This window comes from Syngnathoides biaculeatus, chromosome 7 (assembly GCF_019802595.1).
Source record: "Syngnathoides biaculeatus isolate LvHL_M chromosome 7, ASM1980259v1, whole genome shotgun sequence".
NCBI classification, from domain to species: domain Eukaryota; kingdom Metazoa; phylum Chordata; class Actinopteri; order Syngnathiformes; family Syngnathidae; genus Syngnathoides; species Syngnathoides biaculeatus.
Window position 1 is genome coordinate 21969006 of NC_084646.1, and position 19307 is coordinate 21988312.

General features: G+C 41.0%; 1 protein-coding gene across 1 annotated transcript; it reads right to left on the reverse strand.

The window, feature by feature from the left end:
• Nucleotides 1-6421: 6421 nt before the first annotated feature.
• Nucleotides 6422-19261, reverse strand: ftsj3 (FtsJ RNA 2'-O-methyltransferase 3). The gene is made up of 21 exons (XM_061825914.1): nt 19128-19261; nt 18896-19001; nt 17749-17795; nt 17592-17671; nt 17076-17175; nt 16427-16621; nt 16192-16307; nt 15408-15512; nt 15188-15288; nt 15015-15101; nt 14798-14947; nt 14433-14568; nt 11595-11782; nt 11335-11467; nt 11169-11250; nt 10784-10916; nt 10064-10161; nt 9855-9957; nt 7209-7392; nt 7024-7118; nt 6422-6929 (listed from the first exon to the last, which is right to left on the reverse strand). Exons 1-21 carry the CDS (start codon nt 19192-19194, stop codon nt 6671-6673), a joined length of 2565 nt encoding a protein of 854 aa, XP_061681898.1. The 5' UTR covers nt 19195-19261; the 3' UTR covers nt 6422-6670.
• Nucleotides 19262-19307: the final 46 nt, after the last annotated feature.

The window sequence follows — 19307 nt, forward strand, 5'->3', positions numbered from 1 at the left end:
TCCATGCTGTAAAGGCTGGCAGAGTAATGTAATATTTGTCCGTGTGGCAACACGTAGCTGATTGCCTCGTTCCTCCAAGAGAATTAGTGATGCACCTGAGAGGCCGTGGTGACAGTCATGGAGAAGTTTTTAAAAAGGACAACTGCAAACTCCGAACTGGGCCCTGGACAAGATTCTGACCCGGATGAAGGCCCTAGTATGAGTGGTGGGAAAAAGAAAGCAAAGACGGTGAGCTCAATGCAATATAGTGAAAGCTATCTTTCGTTTGGATTTACTTTCACCGGGGATGAGACGACACCTATTCCGTTATGCCTGGTGTGTGGCGAGAAGCTATCCAACAGCGCCATGGTGCCAAGCAAGCTTAAACGCCATCTCCAAACGACACACCCGTCGCTTCAAAACAAGCCGATAGACTATTTTGTTCGCCTGCGTGTAAACACAAGAGAAACAGGCAACGTTTATGAGAAAAACCACAAAGCTAAATGAGAAAGCGCTCAAAGCTAGTTACCTAGTTGCCAAACTAGTTGCTAAATCAAAAAAGCCGCACACTGTGGCAGAGACATTAATACTACCTGCCTGTAAAGCCATTGTCAACGAGATGCTCGGCCCTGATGCGGCTAAAGTCCCGCTCTCTGATAACACAATTGCCAGGCGTATTGATGACATGTCTACAGACATCGAAAGCCATGTTTTGGAAAAGATACGCATCAGTAGGAAATTTGGGTTGCAAGTTGACGAGTCTACGGATATTAGTAGACATTCTCAGCTCTTGGCCAATATGTGTTCTGTGGATGGAGATGCCATTAGAGAAAACTTCCTATTTTGCAAGGCACTGCCAGAAAAAACAACTGGAGAGGAAATTTTTCGGGTCACATCGGAATATCTTGACCAGGGAGGACTTACGTGGGAAAACTGCACAAGTGTGTGCACTGATGGAGCTGCAGCCATGGTCGGGCGCAACAAAGGCTTCGTGAGTAGAGTGAAGGAAAGAAACCCAGATCTGATTGTTACGCACTGTTTTTTGCACCGTGAGGCCCTCGTTGCTAAGACTTTACCAGCAGAACTGGTTCCTGTGTTGGATGATGTGGTGGGCATAGTGAACTTTGTAAAAACATGACCTCTGAAAAGTAGTATATTCGCATCTCTGTGTGAGGAAATGGGAGAGGAGCATAAAGCCTTATTGCTCCATACGGTCCGATGGTTGTCGTGCGGTAAGGTGCTGACCCGTGTGTATGAGGTGCAAGAAGAACTTAAAATGTTTCTGACAAATGAGAGGTCTGATTACTCAAATCTGTTTGCAAGTGACGAGTGGTGCGCAAAGATGGCATACCTGGCTGATATATTTCATCTTAATGAACTGAACACAAGGATGCAGGGCCTAAATGAAAACCTGCTTACAAGCACAGATAAAATAAATGGATTCCGTTTAAAGGTGCACCTCTGGCAACAACATGTGCAACGTGCCAAGCTGGAGATGTTCCCACTCACATACAAACGGCAAAGCAACACTGCTGCACTGTCTGAGGTAATAGGTAAACATTTGAAAAGTCTTGAGGAGAAGTTGTCATTTTATTTCTCTTCAGCCTCCACTGAATGCTTTGACTGGGTTAGGGACCTATACAGCTCGGCATCAGTTGTTGGAAAGGACATGACTTTACAAGAGCAGGAGGAACTAACTGAATTTAAACAGGATCATGGTTTAAAACTAAGATTTGCTGATCTTCCTTTGGACAGTTTTTGGTTGACTGCTGCCAAGGAGTTCCCCATTCTGGCCAACAAAGCTGTCCTGACATTGCTCCCATTTTCCACAACATATCTGTGTGAGCTGAGCTTTTCAAGCCTAACTGCTATAAAAACTAAAAACAGAGAGAGACTGAAACCTGTTGAAGAAGAGCTTCGTTTGTGTCTTTCTTCTATTCCTGCCAGGATATCGCCTTCGTGTTCATCTAAACAGGCCCAGGTTTCACACTGATTGAGTATAAATAAATTGAGAAATTATATTGTAATTAAATATACTATACAGAGTGTCATTTTGTAACATTTTTGGTTAGTGGTGTGCCACAAAATTTTTCCAATGTAAAAAAATGTGCCGTGGCTCAAAAAAGGTTGAAAAACACTGCACTAGCGCATCTGGATTCTTCTGGAGAAGCTTCCTAACCAATACGGCTACATAAACAGGTACGTGAGAACCACCTGCCATCAGGCACAGCCCTGCAAAAAAGTAAAAGGCATATTTGGTGGACAGGACTGCGGTCAGCCTCTGGCTGGTGGTCCGCTCCATCTTCCCGAGAGGGATGTGTTTGCCACGGAAAACCCTCTCTCCAAGTGTGGTCTTTCGTTGAAAATTGTTGGGGAGTCACAAAATCCCTGGGATAACCTTATGAACATTAATTTCTCACCTTTGAATGTAAACATGAACCAATATTGACTGTCAGGGTGGACAGGGATACTGCAAAAGGCATTACTCAGGTACACCACTGAAAACCACATGGTTCCGGGATGTAATGAGTTCAAAACAAAAGAGTGTGTGGATTAGGAACATTTGGCGCACGCGATTGTACTGCTTGGTTTACCGCACGCAAATTCTGAATTAATCTCCATTTGTTAGTTTGTGCTTTTCGGACTGGGAATATAGGTGTATTCCATGGCAAGTCTGGGCGCGCGCATAAAATTCCTGCCTTTTTTTAATGCGTCAACTACAGGTTTGATGCCTATTTCAGCGTCTTTTTTCAGAAGGTATTGTCGAATTATCGGTTGATGTTCCGATTTTCCCTGTATAATTACTGGTGGTGTGTTTGTCATGAGTCCAACATCAGCGGGTCCAGTGCTTCACAGCGGTCCGCGGCCCCTCTGGAGTCCCGGCCTAGTCATTCATCATCAGATGAATCGGCTTGGCCTTGGCTTTACAATAGCGAGCAGGATGACCATCTTTGCCGCAGTTAAGACACTTGCCTTATCTAAACCACATTTGCTTTTTGGGTGATAATTTGGACACGTCAAATGGAAGTTTTTTGTTACTCCCGTCACGTGGTCCCCCTTTTGTGTCATGAAGCTTTCCTGTAAAGTTAATGTTCACTCCAGGCCGCTCCGCTTTTATCTTTTTCTGCTCAACCCGTTCATAATTTCTTGCATAATTTAGGATTTCCTCCATTGGACAAGTCAGCCAATTCAAATTATGCTTCTTCACATAATTACAAATTTCTGATCGAACTTGATTTAGAAAGTATTGTTTTAAATGGGAGTTAAATAATTCCCTTTGATCCTCTGGAATTCCGCCGTGCACCTTGAAAATGGTGTAGACTCCTCTAGTTTCTGGGTGCATTTCACAATTTCCTTTGGATCAGCACTTTTTCTGAATGCATTAGCACATCTTTCCATGATTCGGCGTAAATGTCCGCTGTCCTGATGTGTCAGTTCTTCATAAGGAATGAACTGTCCGTCATTTCGTCTTGGATTAAACTGTTGCACAATAGCACCATATTTTGACCCTGTTGTTAATGCCAATAGTTTCAAAAATTCCCCTGCATTTAGGCGGTGGCTGTGAACCATGTCTGTCATTTCATTAACGAATGCATCCGAGTCGTTATTTGGATTCGGGAGTGATCTCGCAATGTCTCTGTATTCGCTTCGGGTCCATGGTCTGTACACAAAGAAGGGATCATCACCCTGGACAGGCATTTCTACCATAGGGTAGGCCTGAACTTCATAATTTGAATAGGGGTGATGACTCATGTCTGGGACTAGTGGGCCATTTGAATTAAGGGAATGTCTCCACTTGCCCACTGATCCCTTAGATCGGGTCTGATAAGGGCTAGTGTTACAATTTGGCTCACATGGTTTATTCTGTTCTACTTGCTTGTCAGTCAGTTTACCTGTCACCTGAGAACATGATGGCAAAGACGGATATAATTTTTGCTTGGGTGTCTTTGATATCATATTGCCAGATTGTGTGGTTATGGTCAAGTCGTCGTCCATTTTTTTTTTTTTTCCAGTTTTATGACTTTGAATTTCTCTGGCCCTATCAAGAAGGGCCTTACAGTAAAACCACTGTTTACCGTGGGTATTGTCTTTTCTCTTCTGCCGTCTTTAATAGATAATTTGCTGAGAAGTTTGTCCAATTCTTCACAGTTGTCTACATTTCCAGAAAATCCATACTTTTTCTGCCACTTTTTGTCAAATTTTGTTGTTCCCTTGTAATCAATTGCAGCTAAATGACATTTTTCCTTTACTTCAGCATCAGAAAGTGTACAGTTGGAATTTTTGGTCGACATTGCTGCCATTTCTGACAGTCATTTCTTAAAAGCGTCTAGATATGGTTCTTCAGTTTTGAGAAAAATTCAAAGTGCCTGACTTCAGGTTGAATACAAAGCTTCTACTCCAAATTCGGAGCGGTATTACCTGGGTATTTTTACTCACGACCCAGTCAGTTTTAGATTTCTCAAACTTTGGACATTCACTCTCACAGACTGATCAATTTCTGTGTCTTGAAGCTAAAAGTTTTTTTCCAAGTGTTGTACAAACACTGACCCATGAAAAATAGGAAATATACTAGTCTTTCGATCAGATATTGTGTACTATTTTTCCAAGTGTTATGAAAACACTGACCTTTAAAACATACGAAATATACTAGTCGTTCCACTAGATATTCTGGACTATCTTTCCAAGTGTTACAAAACACTGACCTTTGAAAAATAGGACATTTCTAGTCTTTCAACTAGATATTCTGCACTATTTTTCCTAGTGTTACAAAAACAATGACTTTTGACCATCTCCGTTGGTTGAGACACATGCAATTCATAGGATGACGTTTGTGTTCTCCTGGCGGAGGATGTCCGAGGGCTGGACTCGTGGAAAGGAGGACTTTCCGGGTCTCCTGGAGGACTCAGACGGTGCAGCGATTTCAGTTGTCGTCGATAATCCGCCGAAAAGAAATTGTTGTCATCTGGCTCGAAGGACCAAGTTTTAGAATGCCAGAGATGTTCCTAGAAAAACAGCTAACACAAGCCTGAGGACTGTAGAGAGTGAACTCAAACCAACCAAGATTGTCTTTCTCATGAGGGACAGATAGGGAGAAACACTGTGAGTGCGCTCCATCAGACTGCCAAAGTGGTAGCCCCTGTCTGCTCTTTTTTATTGCTTTCTCAGGTTAAAGGGTTGCAAGCTTACACAGTGAAAATGCTGACACAGATGGCTACACAAACAGCACATAAACACTAAGGTACATCTTCAAGGCTGTAAGAGTGTCCTGATAAACCCACAAGAGAAAAAGCAGGGCATTGTTTAAAGACATGTTTATGGCAATTGAGGGTATCATCTTTTGGTAGAAAGGCGTTATCTCCTCCCAAGTGTTGAGGAGTATCTGCTTAAGATCAGAAGGGAAACATGCTGAGGTCAGGATGGAGACATCACTTCCCAGTGTTCAGGAGTATCAGCTTAAGGTAGGCAGGGGGGCATCGCCTCCCAGGTGTCACTGGGTCACACTTCAAGACACGCATGCAGCTCACAGGAGAACAATTCAAACTAACAGAAACAAACGCATGATAAAACAACTCTTAACAGCAACTATAGTAGTAATGATATACTTTCCCAACATGCAAACTCCGCAGAGGTGGGTCCGGAATTGAACCCGGGACCTCAGAACTGTGAGGCCAACACTTTCCAGCTGAGCCACTATGAATTCTTCACACTGAAATAAAGTTCAAAATAGCAATACCACTGCCATTATTGCCTATTTGACACTTGCTCATAAAATAACAATTTGATAGTGTTAGCTCACTTGAAATGCTACTACAGTTACTTAACCATGTTTCATTGAATAAAAAGAAAAAAAACAGTTCATAAATTGTAATGTCATTAATCGACCTATATTTATTACCCAGTGACCTGACATTAAAAAGAGCTCGTCTCACGGAGATAACCGGGGACAATGGTTTGATGGATTCACATTTTATCTACACGAAGTTTGAAGTTCCATTTTTTCTTTTATCCCATATCTGTTTCATGAACTTGCTATTCCTCATAACTACAAGGATGAAAATTGCCAGATCTCAATAAGGGTCTGAGATATTCTGGAAAAGACCCTGCATATGTCAGTCATACTCACAGATGAGATTATTTATGGGTGGCGGAAGGGCCTTTCACATCTCAGTGGACTGTGGTTTCAGGTGAGGGGGGATGAGAGGAGGATCTTGGCATGGTGTGGCCTGGAGTCCAACATTGACAATAGTCTTCACACATTCCATTCAGGCTAGTAGAGAGTGTGTTTTGTATGCAATGTATTTTACGGGACAGGTGGCGACTCAATGTAAATCGAGGACACGCTTACGCTCATTACGCCATTTTTTGGAATGAAACAGTACCGTTTACTCGCTGGCATTTCTTCTCAGCACATGAGACAAAACATTTGTGAACTGTTCCAAACTTAAGCACTCCAAAACATTTATTGAAAAATGTTTGTATTGTATTTACAAAAATAAATGACAGGATGATAGACTTAACTTTCTGCAAATGAGAGTTCAGACTTTTTTTTTTTTTTTTAAAGTAAAACAATTACTATTCAGTTTTATCTGTCTCAAGTCCCTGTAAACAAAATATTGTTTAAAAATGAAAAATTTTATTAAGGTTTTTTTTCCCAATATGAGTGAAGCCAAACTGTCCATGGACCTGTTTCTCATTTTTTACCCTTTCGCCCACTACCAGTCTTGACTCCTTTCTTGCCACCTTTTGCCTGTCGTCCTTTTCCTTTGCCACCCTTTCCTTTTTGTTCTTTCCTTTGCATTCCACGCGCATCTTTCTTCATGCGACCATCTACCACTTTGAAGACGCCTTTGACGCCAGCAGGCCGCCTCACTTTCCTCCCGGCTCCCTTTTTGGCAACAACATATGTCACCTCTCGCTTTTCTTTTCCCACGCCGGCTTTCTTGTAGATACTGACAAAATTAGTAGCAACGAGAAGACCATTACTAACACTTTAGTCACATGGGCAATGTTGCATTTTTTTTTTCCTGTGGTGCCAAGCCAAACCTCTTGAGCTGAGCCATCTTCTCTCTCTCAGAAATGTCCACTGTGTTCACAACTGCCTCTGCTTTCTTCTTAGCTTGCTCCATCTTTTTCAACATCTAGTGAGAAACTAAAGATTTAATTCTTGCACAATATAAAAAAACAAAACCGTGCAGTTATGTAAAAAGAACCAATTCCAATGATCTGACCCTTCTCTTCTTCCTGGCCTTGGCTTCAGCGACTCTCTTAATAGGACGGGCATTGATTTCCTTCCATTTCTCTTTATATTCCTCCACCATCTCTTTGGTTACCGGCACTGGCTTCTTCCTGTGTTTCACCTCGTCATTCCAGAACCACTCGGGTACTTCCCAAGGCTGGTCAGATGATGTAAATCTGAAAAAGAATACATTTTTTACCCCTCCTTACATCTACAGCAGATTGTCACAAATATTTGGCTCCTGGACTAGCTTCTATTGGTTACAGGAAAAGTTTTGATTTGTTACTTTTATAGGATTCATAACAGTTCCATTCCTTATCGTTAGATGCCATTTGTGCCTTTAGTTAAAAAGGCAGGTGGGCGTTTATTTACTTGAATGTATGAGGAATCTAAAACAGGCAAGACATTTATTAGGGAGGGTGAGCCACATTACTGTATTGTAATATACATTAGAAAATCACATTTAATGAGGAAATAGTCTCAATATTACATAATTAGGTACAGTCATCCATTTTCTGAAACGTTTATCCTCACAACGGTTGTGGGAGTGCTAGAGCCCATCCCAGCCACTATCGGGCAGGTGGCAAGGTACACCCTGAACTGGTTGCCAGCCAATCGCAGGCCACATGGAGATAAACAGTCGCACTCACAATCACACCCAGGGGCAATTTAGAGTCTCCAATTGATGCATGTTTTAGGGATGTGGGAGGAAATTGGAGTGCCTGGAAGAAGCCCACACAGGAACAGGGAGAACATGCAAACTTAACACAGGCGGGGCACAGATTTGAACCCTGGTCCACAGAATTGTGAGGCCAACACTCTAACCAGTTGCTCCCCCATTTCCCCTAATTGGGTATACAGTACAACCTTGGTTCTCGACCACAATCTGTTCCAGAATGGGGTTCGAGAAGTGATTTGTTCGAAAACCGAAATCGATATTTCCCATTACAATGAATGAAAACAAAATGCGTTCCAGCCCTAAAAAAATTGGGCTTTTGAAAGCATTTTTATTAGCTTTTCCTGATAATAACAGCATAGTAGAAATACATGTATAGTTTAAATACTTTATATAATAAAATAATTTTTAAAATATATTTATTTTTTTGCTTACGATGTATGCTTTAGTAGTAGAGTAGGCTAGCCGTGCATTGCCGTATCTGTACCAACTCAGACCCCAGCCTTTTTTTTTTTTTTTTTAAGCAACAAAAGTGCTAAATAATTTTAAACAAGCAATATTGAGTTGGGGGGAGCAAATTTTTATTTTATTTTTTTAAAAAGTAACGTACAAAAACACTAACTTGTAACTCGAATTAACGAAATCGAATTAACAATCCCCAGATAACTGTTGTTTGTTTATGAAAATTAAAAGCAAATTTTCAACTTCCTCCAAGTTCTGTGGCCTCTGCTTGGTCAACACGGTTGCTCCTTCAGCAACATCACTTGCTTTAAGGGCGTCCTTGTTTCAGAATGGTGCTTATTGTCGATTTTGCCATCCCATATTCCTTTGATAGTCCAGAATAATGCTCACCAGATTCGTCTTTGGCTATCAATGCTTTCTCAAAGTCGACAGTTTCACGCACAACGTTTCTTTTTCCAGCACCAGGACCCTTACTACTTCCACTTGCCTTCTTTGGAGCCCTGATTGGGGGTTAAAAGTCCAATGTCGGAAGAAAAAAAAGAAACAGTCACTACCGGGATACATCCGTGTACAGAGGCTGCGTTATACAAAATAAAGTGTGTAGTGGGTGGGTCAGCTCGTCAGGCCGCGCACCTTGTTATTTCCAGGTTTTTTCATGGGGCGTTCAAATTCACAATAACTAAGCGCGTTGTGGGTCAAGTGGTCGGGTCGCCCGTGTTTGTTATTTCTGGAATTTTTCAGGGTGTTCAAGTACCAGATTTCCATTCGAAAACAGAAGCAAAAAAATCTTGAACTTTTAATTCGAAAACCAATATTTGTTTGAGAAAGGGTCGTTCGAGAACCGAGTTTTCACTGTATATCTGACTCTTAATTCTCAACCATAATCCCCACTACATTTGTCATCTTGCTCAGGCACCAGCTTCACGTAATTTGTAGGAATAATCCACATTAGTAGCTATAAATCAATCAGAGGATGGGAAAATTCTAACAGGGGGTTACTCTATGGGGCTGTTTATTGACTCTGAAATCTGACTGGTCCAGATTGGTGTGTAAAAGAAAACAACTGTCATTTCTATTGTGTATTTGGCATCTGCCAAAACAATTTAATAAATGAAGGCCCAGGAAAGATTCCATTCATATAGATAAAGATAGAAGATGAATTCTAATTGGACCAACAAAAAAAAAAAACTTCAATGACCGAAGGATGCTCAACCAAGACAAACTATGAAATGAATACAAGAGATTGTTGGGAAAAATTATTTTTTAGAAAATGTAAATGAATTTCAATGCTTTTACTGAGGTTTAGGACAGTAGAGAAGTCTCTGAATGGCCCCTCTGTAATAAAAGAAAATTAAGGATTTATGTGGCATCTATAAGCAATTAGAAACCTCTTGAGGGTGGCGTCAACACCTCAGATTTGTGCCATTTCTGCCAAGGTTTCGACCCTTTGCTATATTTTATAAATATTGTATTTTGAGGTCAAAATGTGTACAATCACACCTGTGGAAGGAGTCGTCCACCAGGTCTCTGGCTTTCTTCTTGGATGTGGCTATCTGGCAACCAAGAGCAAGCCCCTCAGCATCAAGGATGCGGGCTTTCTTACCTAGCGAGCAGAGCACAATAACATGCTTTTACCTCCAACATGAAACTGATGAATCAGAAGGAGATTGTTTCACACCTGTTGTTTTCTACAGCTAAAATAAACTCACTAGTGCTTTCAACTGGAACGACCTGGAAGTTATCGTCGTCGTCATCACCCGGACCTGTTCCGTTGCCGCCACTGGCCTGCTTCAACTTGGAAATGTATCTGGTAATATTTTGAATATGAAAAAGTTGTAATTCAATTGAAATATTTTAATATTTTGCATGGATGTTGCATTTGACAAAACAAAAAGTTTATATTTTCTTGTAGGAGCCTAAATACGATTTCAGTTAATGTTTGGATTTAAAATGGGTAAGTACAAAGCTTTCAATGTACTGAAGAATGTCATGGCTTTCTGATTTATATATTGCATGTACCAATTTAATTGCCTTTCATCTGGAAGAATATGTGTGATTACCGGGAAGTAATTGATCTCTTTCCTTGACGATCTGTCATTACTTTGAAATTTTTCCCCCCTATGTTGCTTACTGTTTTTGCTATGCTGAACGAATTCTGTAACCATGCTTTGATGTGGAGGTAAACTCAAAATCAAGTTGGGGCACCCGGAGTTTTACTTTCAATGAGAAAGTTGTAGACATGGGGGAATGATTGACAGGAGTGTTAAAACTAAGGTTTTACTGATTATAAACCTAAAATACTTTTCAAAAGTTTCCTCGTTAACTTCCAAAGGAAATTTAGTGTGAACATTATACAGAAATTATTGTAAACATTCCAGTCCTTTGCAACCTTAGCGCAAGTTAAATAATACTGAAAAAAAGTGAATTACTCTTCGTCGTCGCTGTCATCTGAGTCGCCATCATTGTCCTCCAAGGCTTGCTTTGAAGGCCCCGCCTCTTCCTTTTCAGTTGGGGCAGGCTCATTCTTTTCTACTTCTTCAGCTTTCCTTTTTTTGCCTTGTCCTTACAAAAAAAAAAAAAAAAAAAAAAACCTTACAATGACATCTCTGAAACTGATCATAACTGTTTTGGTAGGGTCAAAAGTAAGAATGGTTAATTAATCAATGATTCAATTGAATTTCAAAGTTTTTTCACATGAACCTCCCATGTCTGATAGTTTCAACTTTATGGACTTTATCCAAAAGTCAAGCACTTTCCAAACCCTAAAAATGGTTTATTCTTGATTTCCTCTTAAAAATCAGCAGCGATGTTTACCTGATTGCTGGCTTTGTAGCCACTGAGTCTGTCTGAGCTCACTCTCTGCATCTCCTTCCAACTCAATCTCAGAAAAGATACCCTACAAAACCAAACAATTCACAAAATATACGGACCATCTAGAGGGTGGGAAAGAAAGGGTCTTAATGGGAATGCATAGAGAAACCTTGCTGAACCACAAGTCAGTTTCATGCTCTCGCTTCTCATCTTTCCCTTCGAGTTCCACCAGTAAGCCACCCTCTTCTTCTTCTTCATCATCATCATCATCATCAACTTCCGCCTCCTCTGTGAACGTCACTCTGAAGACGGGTAGATGATGCATTAGTGTAGGTCGGTTTTTCAACTTTTTTTCTCAGCATAAAATGCACCAAAGGCAGAATTCGGAGATTTCAGTACTTCATGTGTCTATTTGCTCAAATCACTCACTTCTTCTCTTTCTTCTCCAGCTGCTTCTGTCTGTGATCCACCTCCTCAAGCTCATCATCATCCAAGTCAGAGGCCAGGGACATGTCGTCTGCTTGGTCAACCTCATCATCAGACATACGGATGTCATCTTCGCCTTCTGCTAGGGAGTCTGCTGCCTGCATGTCCCCTTTGGAAAGATCAGCCAGCACCTGTTTTGGGATTGACAGAAAACGTCAAATTACCACCCATAAACATTGTCTGCAACAACCAGCCCCAAAATGATGGCTATAGAGCTCGTGCACGTGACGTCACCATTTTCAAGGTGCCATATTGCCAGTCCAAAAGAACTGCTCGACAGTGTGGGGGACATTGAACTGGAGCAGAATATGCACAATGCCCGAGACTTGTTGTGCTGTTGGTTGTTACAACAGACGAGCCAAATATTCAAAGAGGTCATTCCATACAATACAAGCTGAAAAGATCAATGGATTTCGGCAATTAAATGTGATGGATGGTGCCCAACCAAATACACACGACTGTGTGGTGATCACTTCATTTCAGGTAGGAATTATTCTTCTCAATCTCAAATTCCCAAGTATTTATAATGCCAAGTTGGCTCATTTGAGAACAAAAAAAAAAAAAAAAAAAAAAAAAAAAAAAAGGGATTGTCGCCCCCAACGTACATGGAAGGGTGTTGCGGCCACACGTCAAACTTTCATGAAGCTCTCCCCGACAGACTTTTTTTAAAAATATGGATTGTTCTCAAACGAGTCCAATGCGTATTTAAAAAAAATAAATCGTCTGTCGCAGAGAGGTTTATGTAGGTTAACGTGTGGCCACAACACGCTTCAGTGTACGTGGGCTGAAGCCTATCCCAGCAGTTTATTTCTTTTTTTAAATATGCATTGGACTCATTTGAGAACAATGCATATTTTTAAAAAAACGTCTGTCCCTGAGAGGTTTACCTTCCGCGTTCACGAGCCGTCTCCCCGTTGAGACCAGATCCAGCAACGAAGTATTTGTATGCATCCAGACATTTTTACGCTTTGAAACTTTTCTGTGTAAATCTCGATGACTTACTCACCAGATACATGCGTAGATCCAGTTGTCCAAGACAAGCGGAAGTGAATTAAAACAGTCCAATTTCTTATCCAGGGTTCATATTCCGTCTGACCCAAAAAAATTTAAGGGCTTTTTAGGGGCTGACACAAAAAATTTAGGGCCGACACGGAAAAAATTTAGGGCCATCGTGGGAAATAGGACTCACCCAATGGTGCCATCAACCGTTCTTGGTTCGTCAAATGTTCCAGTACCTCAGTACCTGTGACAGTGATCACCTGTCGCCCCTTGGGGTAGTTCTCATTGATATGACCATTGTCAATGTCTTCACATAGTCTACAGAAAAACAGATTCTAACCACAATTGCAACTATATACACAAATGTCTTTTACTGATGTCTGTCTCAGCACCCCTACTCTAGCTCCTTGAGCCTACCCAGTACCTCCTCTATTTGTTGCTGCAGAGGTGCCAAAGTGGCTCTCTTGTCCTTTGCTCTGCCTCTCAGTGCATTGGCCTCGGTGATAAACCTCAGATTCCTCTTTTCTTCTGCCTCCTCACACAGCCTGTCAGCCTTCTCAATAAGCGTAGATATGTCAGTCTCTATTCTGGCTTTGAGGCAGTAGGGATGAAAAGTGGGCAGCGATGCCAAATGTAGCCAGGTACGAAGTCTTCTTTTCCCCACAGTGGTAGGTTTTTAGCAATGTCTGAGAACATGACTGCAAACACTTTTGAATTATTTTCACAAGATTTGTAACTGTAATGGTTGCAGATCACTTTAAGTCCACACGATCTCTGCCTTTAACGAGTCCGTCTTCGTGTATTGAACTACGTTCATAAAGCCTCACTTCCGGCTGGTTGAAGTCGATGACTGGACAACTGTAGGTGCGCATGCACTGCTAGTACCACTGCCTGAAGTTGATGCTTCACTATCTTGATATTTTAGAAACAGATTCATACCAACGGAAGATGAGAGAGCATTCGCCAAATCAGCGTGTCTCCTGTTTTTCCCGGTGCGACTCCAGCGCTTTGACGCCCATCTTTTCAAGCTGGTAACTCTGCTTGCACAGATGGCAGTAGAACATGTGCCGATCTTTTGGATCTCGATGAACCCAGCTCCCGAACTCCTTACTTTCAACCCAAGCATATTGAAAAATGCACTCCCCCATGATACAAGTTGGATCGATGAAAGAACTACGCTACATCGTAACGAAGAGGAAGTGAAATGCCTACTCACGGAAACAATGTAATATCGACAAGTTGTCAACACGGTGACATCCGTTGACAATTTCCGGCTGTTTTGACGCCAGACAGATCGCTTTTTTTTTTTTTAAAGGGAGAATTTTGCCGGTAGAGGTCCTCCCTTTGATTTAAGGTCTTGACCAGTTTTCGCAGATTTTTAAGAACTTTCAGGAGCCCCTAAATGTACATTAGAAAATTTAGGGGTTTTTAGGGACTTTTAGGGCTGCATGCGAACCCTGTTATCGCCGAAAACATTGACTTCGGCATTAAATATGGGTTCTCTATGCCAAGTGTCTCTCATTTTTCCAGGAACTTTTGTTAATTATTACCTTCTAAATGTTTAACGGTATCGGACAAAACTCTGGGCGTTGTGCTACAAGATATATTTTCATTTCGTCTCAATGGACTTACCATTGAACAATGCTTTGTTTGACAGGCAATATAGCCAGTCATGTGATTTCGGTGACGTAGGTGCATGAGCGCTATACAAGAATTGTCAAATAATTTCTCAACAAATGGCCTGGAGTCACTACCGTTCATGTGTGTGCTTGCTGGCCTCACCTGTTTTTTCTTGATGGCGTTGAGGGAGAACAAGCAGACGTCATCGTTGTCAGCAATGGAGACACCTGGCAGGTCCATTTTGAGCTCCACCCTCTCCCTCTGCTTCCTGCGCTCTTTCAGCAGCTTCCTTTTCTTCCTGACAGCACCAACACAAAAATAATATACTACAGCAGTACCTCCATTTACGAACGTCTCTCGTGACGAAAAATTCAGGTTAGGAAACGCCTTCCCGGAAAAATATTTTCTCTTGTTACAAAGAAAAATTCAGGATACAAAAGGAAAAAAATGGCCGTTGGATTCGCAGACCCCAAATTCCACCAAAAGTAAACATCCTGTTTGTTGGTTTTTAAACAGTAGTGTCATACCGCTTGAGATCAGCCACTTCCTCTGCTTTCAGCTCGGCCAGTTTCTTCTCCATTTTTTCTTCGTCATCACTCTCTTCCTCAACCTCTTTCTTCTTCTTCTTCTTCTTTGACCCGCCATCTGAATCATCTCCCTCATCATCAGAACTTAGCCTAAGGAGTGAAGAGAGACATTTAATACACTTTAGCAGAGACAGTATATCATCCCAGCAGTTTGTACCTGATCTCCTGGTCAAGCTCCTTGGCCTCCTCTTTCAGCTTCTTGGCCAGGTATCTTCTCAGCTTGGTCCTCCAGTTCAGCAACATGCTATGTTTGAAGAATTGAAGGAACACAATATGTTCAGAGTAAACTGTAAGGTTGTGAAGAGTGGTACAAGGGGATAAAGTTTTTACCGCAGTTCTTTCCGGCCTAAAACTTTAATGTCACGACAACACTCCTTTATTTCATCAGTCGTGGTGCTGTGAGCCTCCAGGCTTGGGCTGTCAAAGGTGATCTAGAAATAAATTAGGTGGAATATAACAATCCTACAAAGAATGCTTAACTTTATTATGCAGTTCATTGAAAAGACTAATGTGTGCAGCTAAATGGATACTGTGTAACATGATTCCTCACCTCACTGGCTTTGCCCAGAAAGTCCACAGGATTTTCAGCTTTGATGAAGTTCGTAACAGTGTAACTGTGGAAAAGTGTCAAGTCGCCATCAGAGTATCCCTCTGCCTAAGGGACAAGAGAACCATTTGGGTCAGTAGCACATCTCTACAGGTATTAGACCCATAGAGTTTTACGTGGTTTGTTTGCATTAATCTGACTTGAATTACCGGTAATTTTTTGTGCTTGTTTTAAATAGCCAACAAGTGATTCTCTTTGATTTGTGTTTAATTTTACAGTAAACTGACTTGGAGTGGCAATACACAGCTTGGAGCCATTTTCTTGAAGAATTGTTCAACCTGCTACTTATTATGAAGTTGAGTTCACTGCTAATGTGCTACCATACAACACTCAAATCACAAAATTTTCCTCACACCCCAACACCCCCCCCCCAAAAAAGTTCACTTGTACTGCAAAAAAATAACAGAAGGAACACGACAGTAAATAGTGAGCACACAGGGATTATCTATCATGCCATTAAAAGACGTGGTTGTTGATGTGTTGTGCGCACGCACACAGTTATGCAAGAACTGAGACGATTGCATTATCTTAGGAAAGACGCATATGTCTTGTGAAGAGGTAAATGTTTGGGCAGGGTTTCCAAATTTTTTGCACTCTGAGACCGTTTAAAATATTAGCATATTCAGGCTTTCAAAACGTCAGTTCAATGCGGACACAATGCAAATGCTCATTCTGTGCAGATATTAACTAATTCTTCTTGAACTGAAAGGACCCATACATACTGTACCTTTGGCTTCTTCTCTGGGACCAGTTCTTTCACAGTTTTGGCCTGCACCTCCACTTCTTTAAATGCATATTTGGGGTCAAAGAACTTTGCGTCAATTTTGTCTGGAGCAAGGAAACCTGTTTAGAAATGGATAGAACAATTAATTCAGCATTAAAAAGGTAAACATTATTGTGATGTGGAATTTACAGAAGAATTTGGACTAAATGATTAACATATATTGAAATGTGCTACTAACCCTGGCAAATAACAAATATCTCAGCTGACTCATTCCTAGACGCTTGGGGCTTGGTGGCTTGAACCTTCTTGAAGAACTGCTGGAAGATCCAGAGCAGTGGCTGGTAGTCTTTAGAGCGGAACACCTTTGTGACAAAAGTGCCCCCTTTTGTCAAGAACTCAGTGGCCAGTTTCAAGGCCATGAGGGTCAGGTGGGCTGATAGTAAAAGAAATATTATCTGAGAGGTAGGCTTATGGTCAACATAACATGATTTACACACATTGAAAAATGGCTAGTGAGGAATCCCACAGTTGCCACATTCATACACTATGAGGTCCTGAAAAATGGACAGACAAAGTTATGTGCACAAAATGATTACAAACTAATACAGAAAACGGCTTTTCTGCATTGAGAATAACAGTACTATATCACGGCATTTACAGTTACTTTTAGACTTCCAGTAACGGGTTATCAATTTCAAAAGCTGTGTGTCACTCAATACATTTTTTTGGCATTATAATTAGAAATCCCTTTGTATTGTTCAAACTCCTGGTAGTAAAGGAAATACTTGAATTAGCGGCCTACAGTAAAACTACAGCTGTGGATTGGCGTGTAATAAATATGACGTTAACTAGTAATTCTACCAAACACTTGATTTTGTGCCACATACCCTGTGTAAAAGCATCATGCTGCCAGTTGGCTCCAACATTTGGTGCGCCATCATTTAGCACAACGTCAACCTTCCATGTCTGTAGCTCCTTTCTGAGAGCCTGCATGTGGAGTATAAAAACCTAATTTAAAACAAGATCAAACCATCCAATTGGCCAAGATATTTTCCTCTCAGCCCTCTACCTGGTATGTGTGAGGAATCTGCTTTACAGATTAATTTAACATTATTGCACGAGACATTTTTTAAGTGTTTAATACATATGTAGTTGGGTTTTCAAGTACACAATATTTCAATTATTTTTCTGGGGAAAGTTGATACGAGAAACAAAAGAAAAGGCTTGTATCAAGAAATATGAAGCAAATTTCAAAATTCCAAGAAAACGACCATGTCACTTTCATTTGCTTTTTCTTTAAGTGAAGGGCGTGTGTGAAATGCAGATCAAATAATAATCAGAACTGTTGTTTTTGTGAGTTGAAAAACTTATCGTTGAGCACTCCCCCTCTAAGCAAAACTTACCTGTCTACATTTCTCAGTGGTGATGTCTTCTTGAAGGGTCACTACATTAGGGATGGGCTTGATGGGCACCAGGTCAACGCCTGCAAAGAGAAAACATACACTTGAAAAAAAAAAAAAAAAATTCAAATATCGTGAGTCAGAATAAATGTGCACTCACCAATAACAAGGCTTGAAACAGGCATAAACTTGGACGCCACCTGCAACCTGACAAGCGTGAGTCAGAAAAAAAGGGAATACTATAAATCAGACCGTCTTTTTTTTTTTTTTAACTGCCATGGTCCACCAAAGATTTTCTCAATGTTTCACACAAGGTAATTCTTATTCTTTGCTAATGAAAATTGCTGGGAAATACCACCTTGTCTCCCCCCCCCCCCAATTCAGATGAGATTTTGTAGTACTGACAAAGATCAAAAATCCACATTCATGGAATTCAGACACAATTGAAAACTACTGATGTGATTATTAGATTATTTTTCTATGAAGGTTAAAGTAAAGGCGGCACAGTGAAGCAGCTGGTAAAGCGTTGGCCTCACAGCTCTGAGGTCTGGAGTTTGCATGTTCTCCCCGTGCCTGTGTGGGTTTTCTCCAGGCACTCCGGTTTCCTCCCACATCCCAAAAACATGCAAGATTAATTGCGCACTAAATTCCTCCTAGGTGTGATTGTGAGTGTGGTGTTTTGTCTCGAGGTGCCCTGCGATTGGCTGGCAACCAGTTCAGGGCGTCCCCTGCCTCCTGCCCATTCACAGCTGGGATAAGCTCCAGCACTCCCAGTGACCCTTGTGAGGATAAGTGGCTATGAAAATGGATGGACTAAAGTAAATATGACGATTCGTATGCATTCGTTGTGACCCGGCATGAGATGGGTCAATGGGACACTCCTATTGAAAAATCTGAAAATGGGCTGTTTAAACATCACATTTTCATCTCGACTAATATGAAACATACCAGCATTTTTCTATTCAAGAGTCGAGGTTTTGATCACACATTTCCTATTCATTTACGGACAAGTAAATTTGGTATGATTTGTGCCATAAAAGAGGCATGCTTAATCCGACTGTGATATTCTGTAGTTTGATATTACAAGTGGTTTTAACTTTTGGGGGAATATAAATAAATTGTCCTTCTTTTAACATTTAGATTCTTATATAAGCGGAAGGATACTAGCAAAATAAGAATCTCATCGCTTTGTGCTACCGGTGCGTGTTTTTTTTTTTTTTCTTCCCCATACGACTTATAATATATATATACTTTATTTTGGCTTGTCACGTTAGGGGTCGCTTTCCATATATGGACAGATAACTAACCATCCTCCAGGTGCAGCGCACAGGTCCAACAAAGCTCTAGCTTTCTGCAGAAACTGATATTTTCGGTTAAGCTGGATGAGTTTGAATGATGATCGAGACCGATAACCTGAAAAGAACACGACAATTAAGAAATCAGGAAACATTAGATACTGAAATCGTGGTCGCTGGCTAACAAGGCTGCAGTGATACTAATTAAAACAATTGAAATATTTTTGTAAAGTTGTTTCCTTACCTGTTTCTTTGGCTAAGTGGTAGAATTTATCTTTTCTGGTCTTTCCAACTTTGAGCTTCTTCCCCATAGTTGGGTCGGTGGCGGCAGAAAGGTTGACTTTAACACAATTTATACACAGTATTAGATAAACAACACGTGTGAGACAAGGGTCGCATACATTATACGTCACGCACGTAGTCT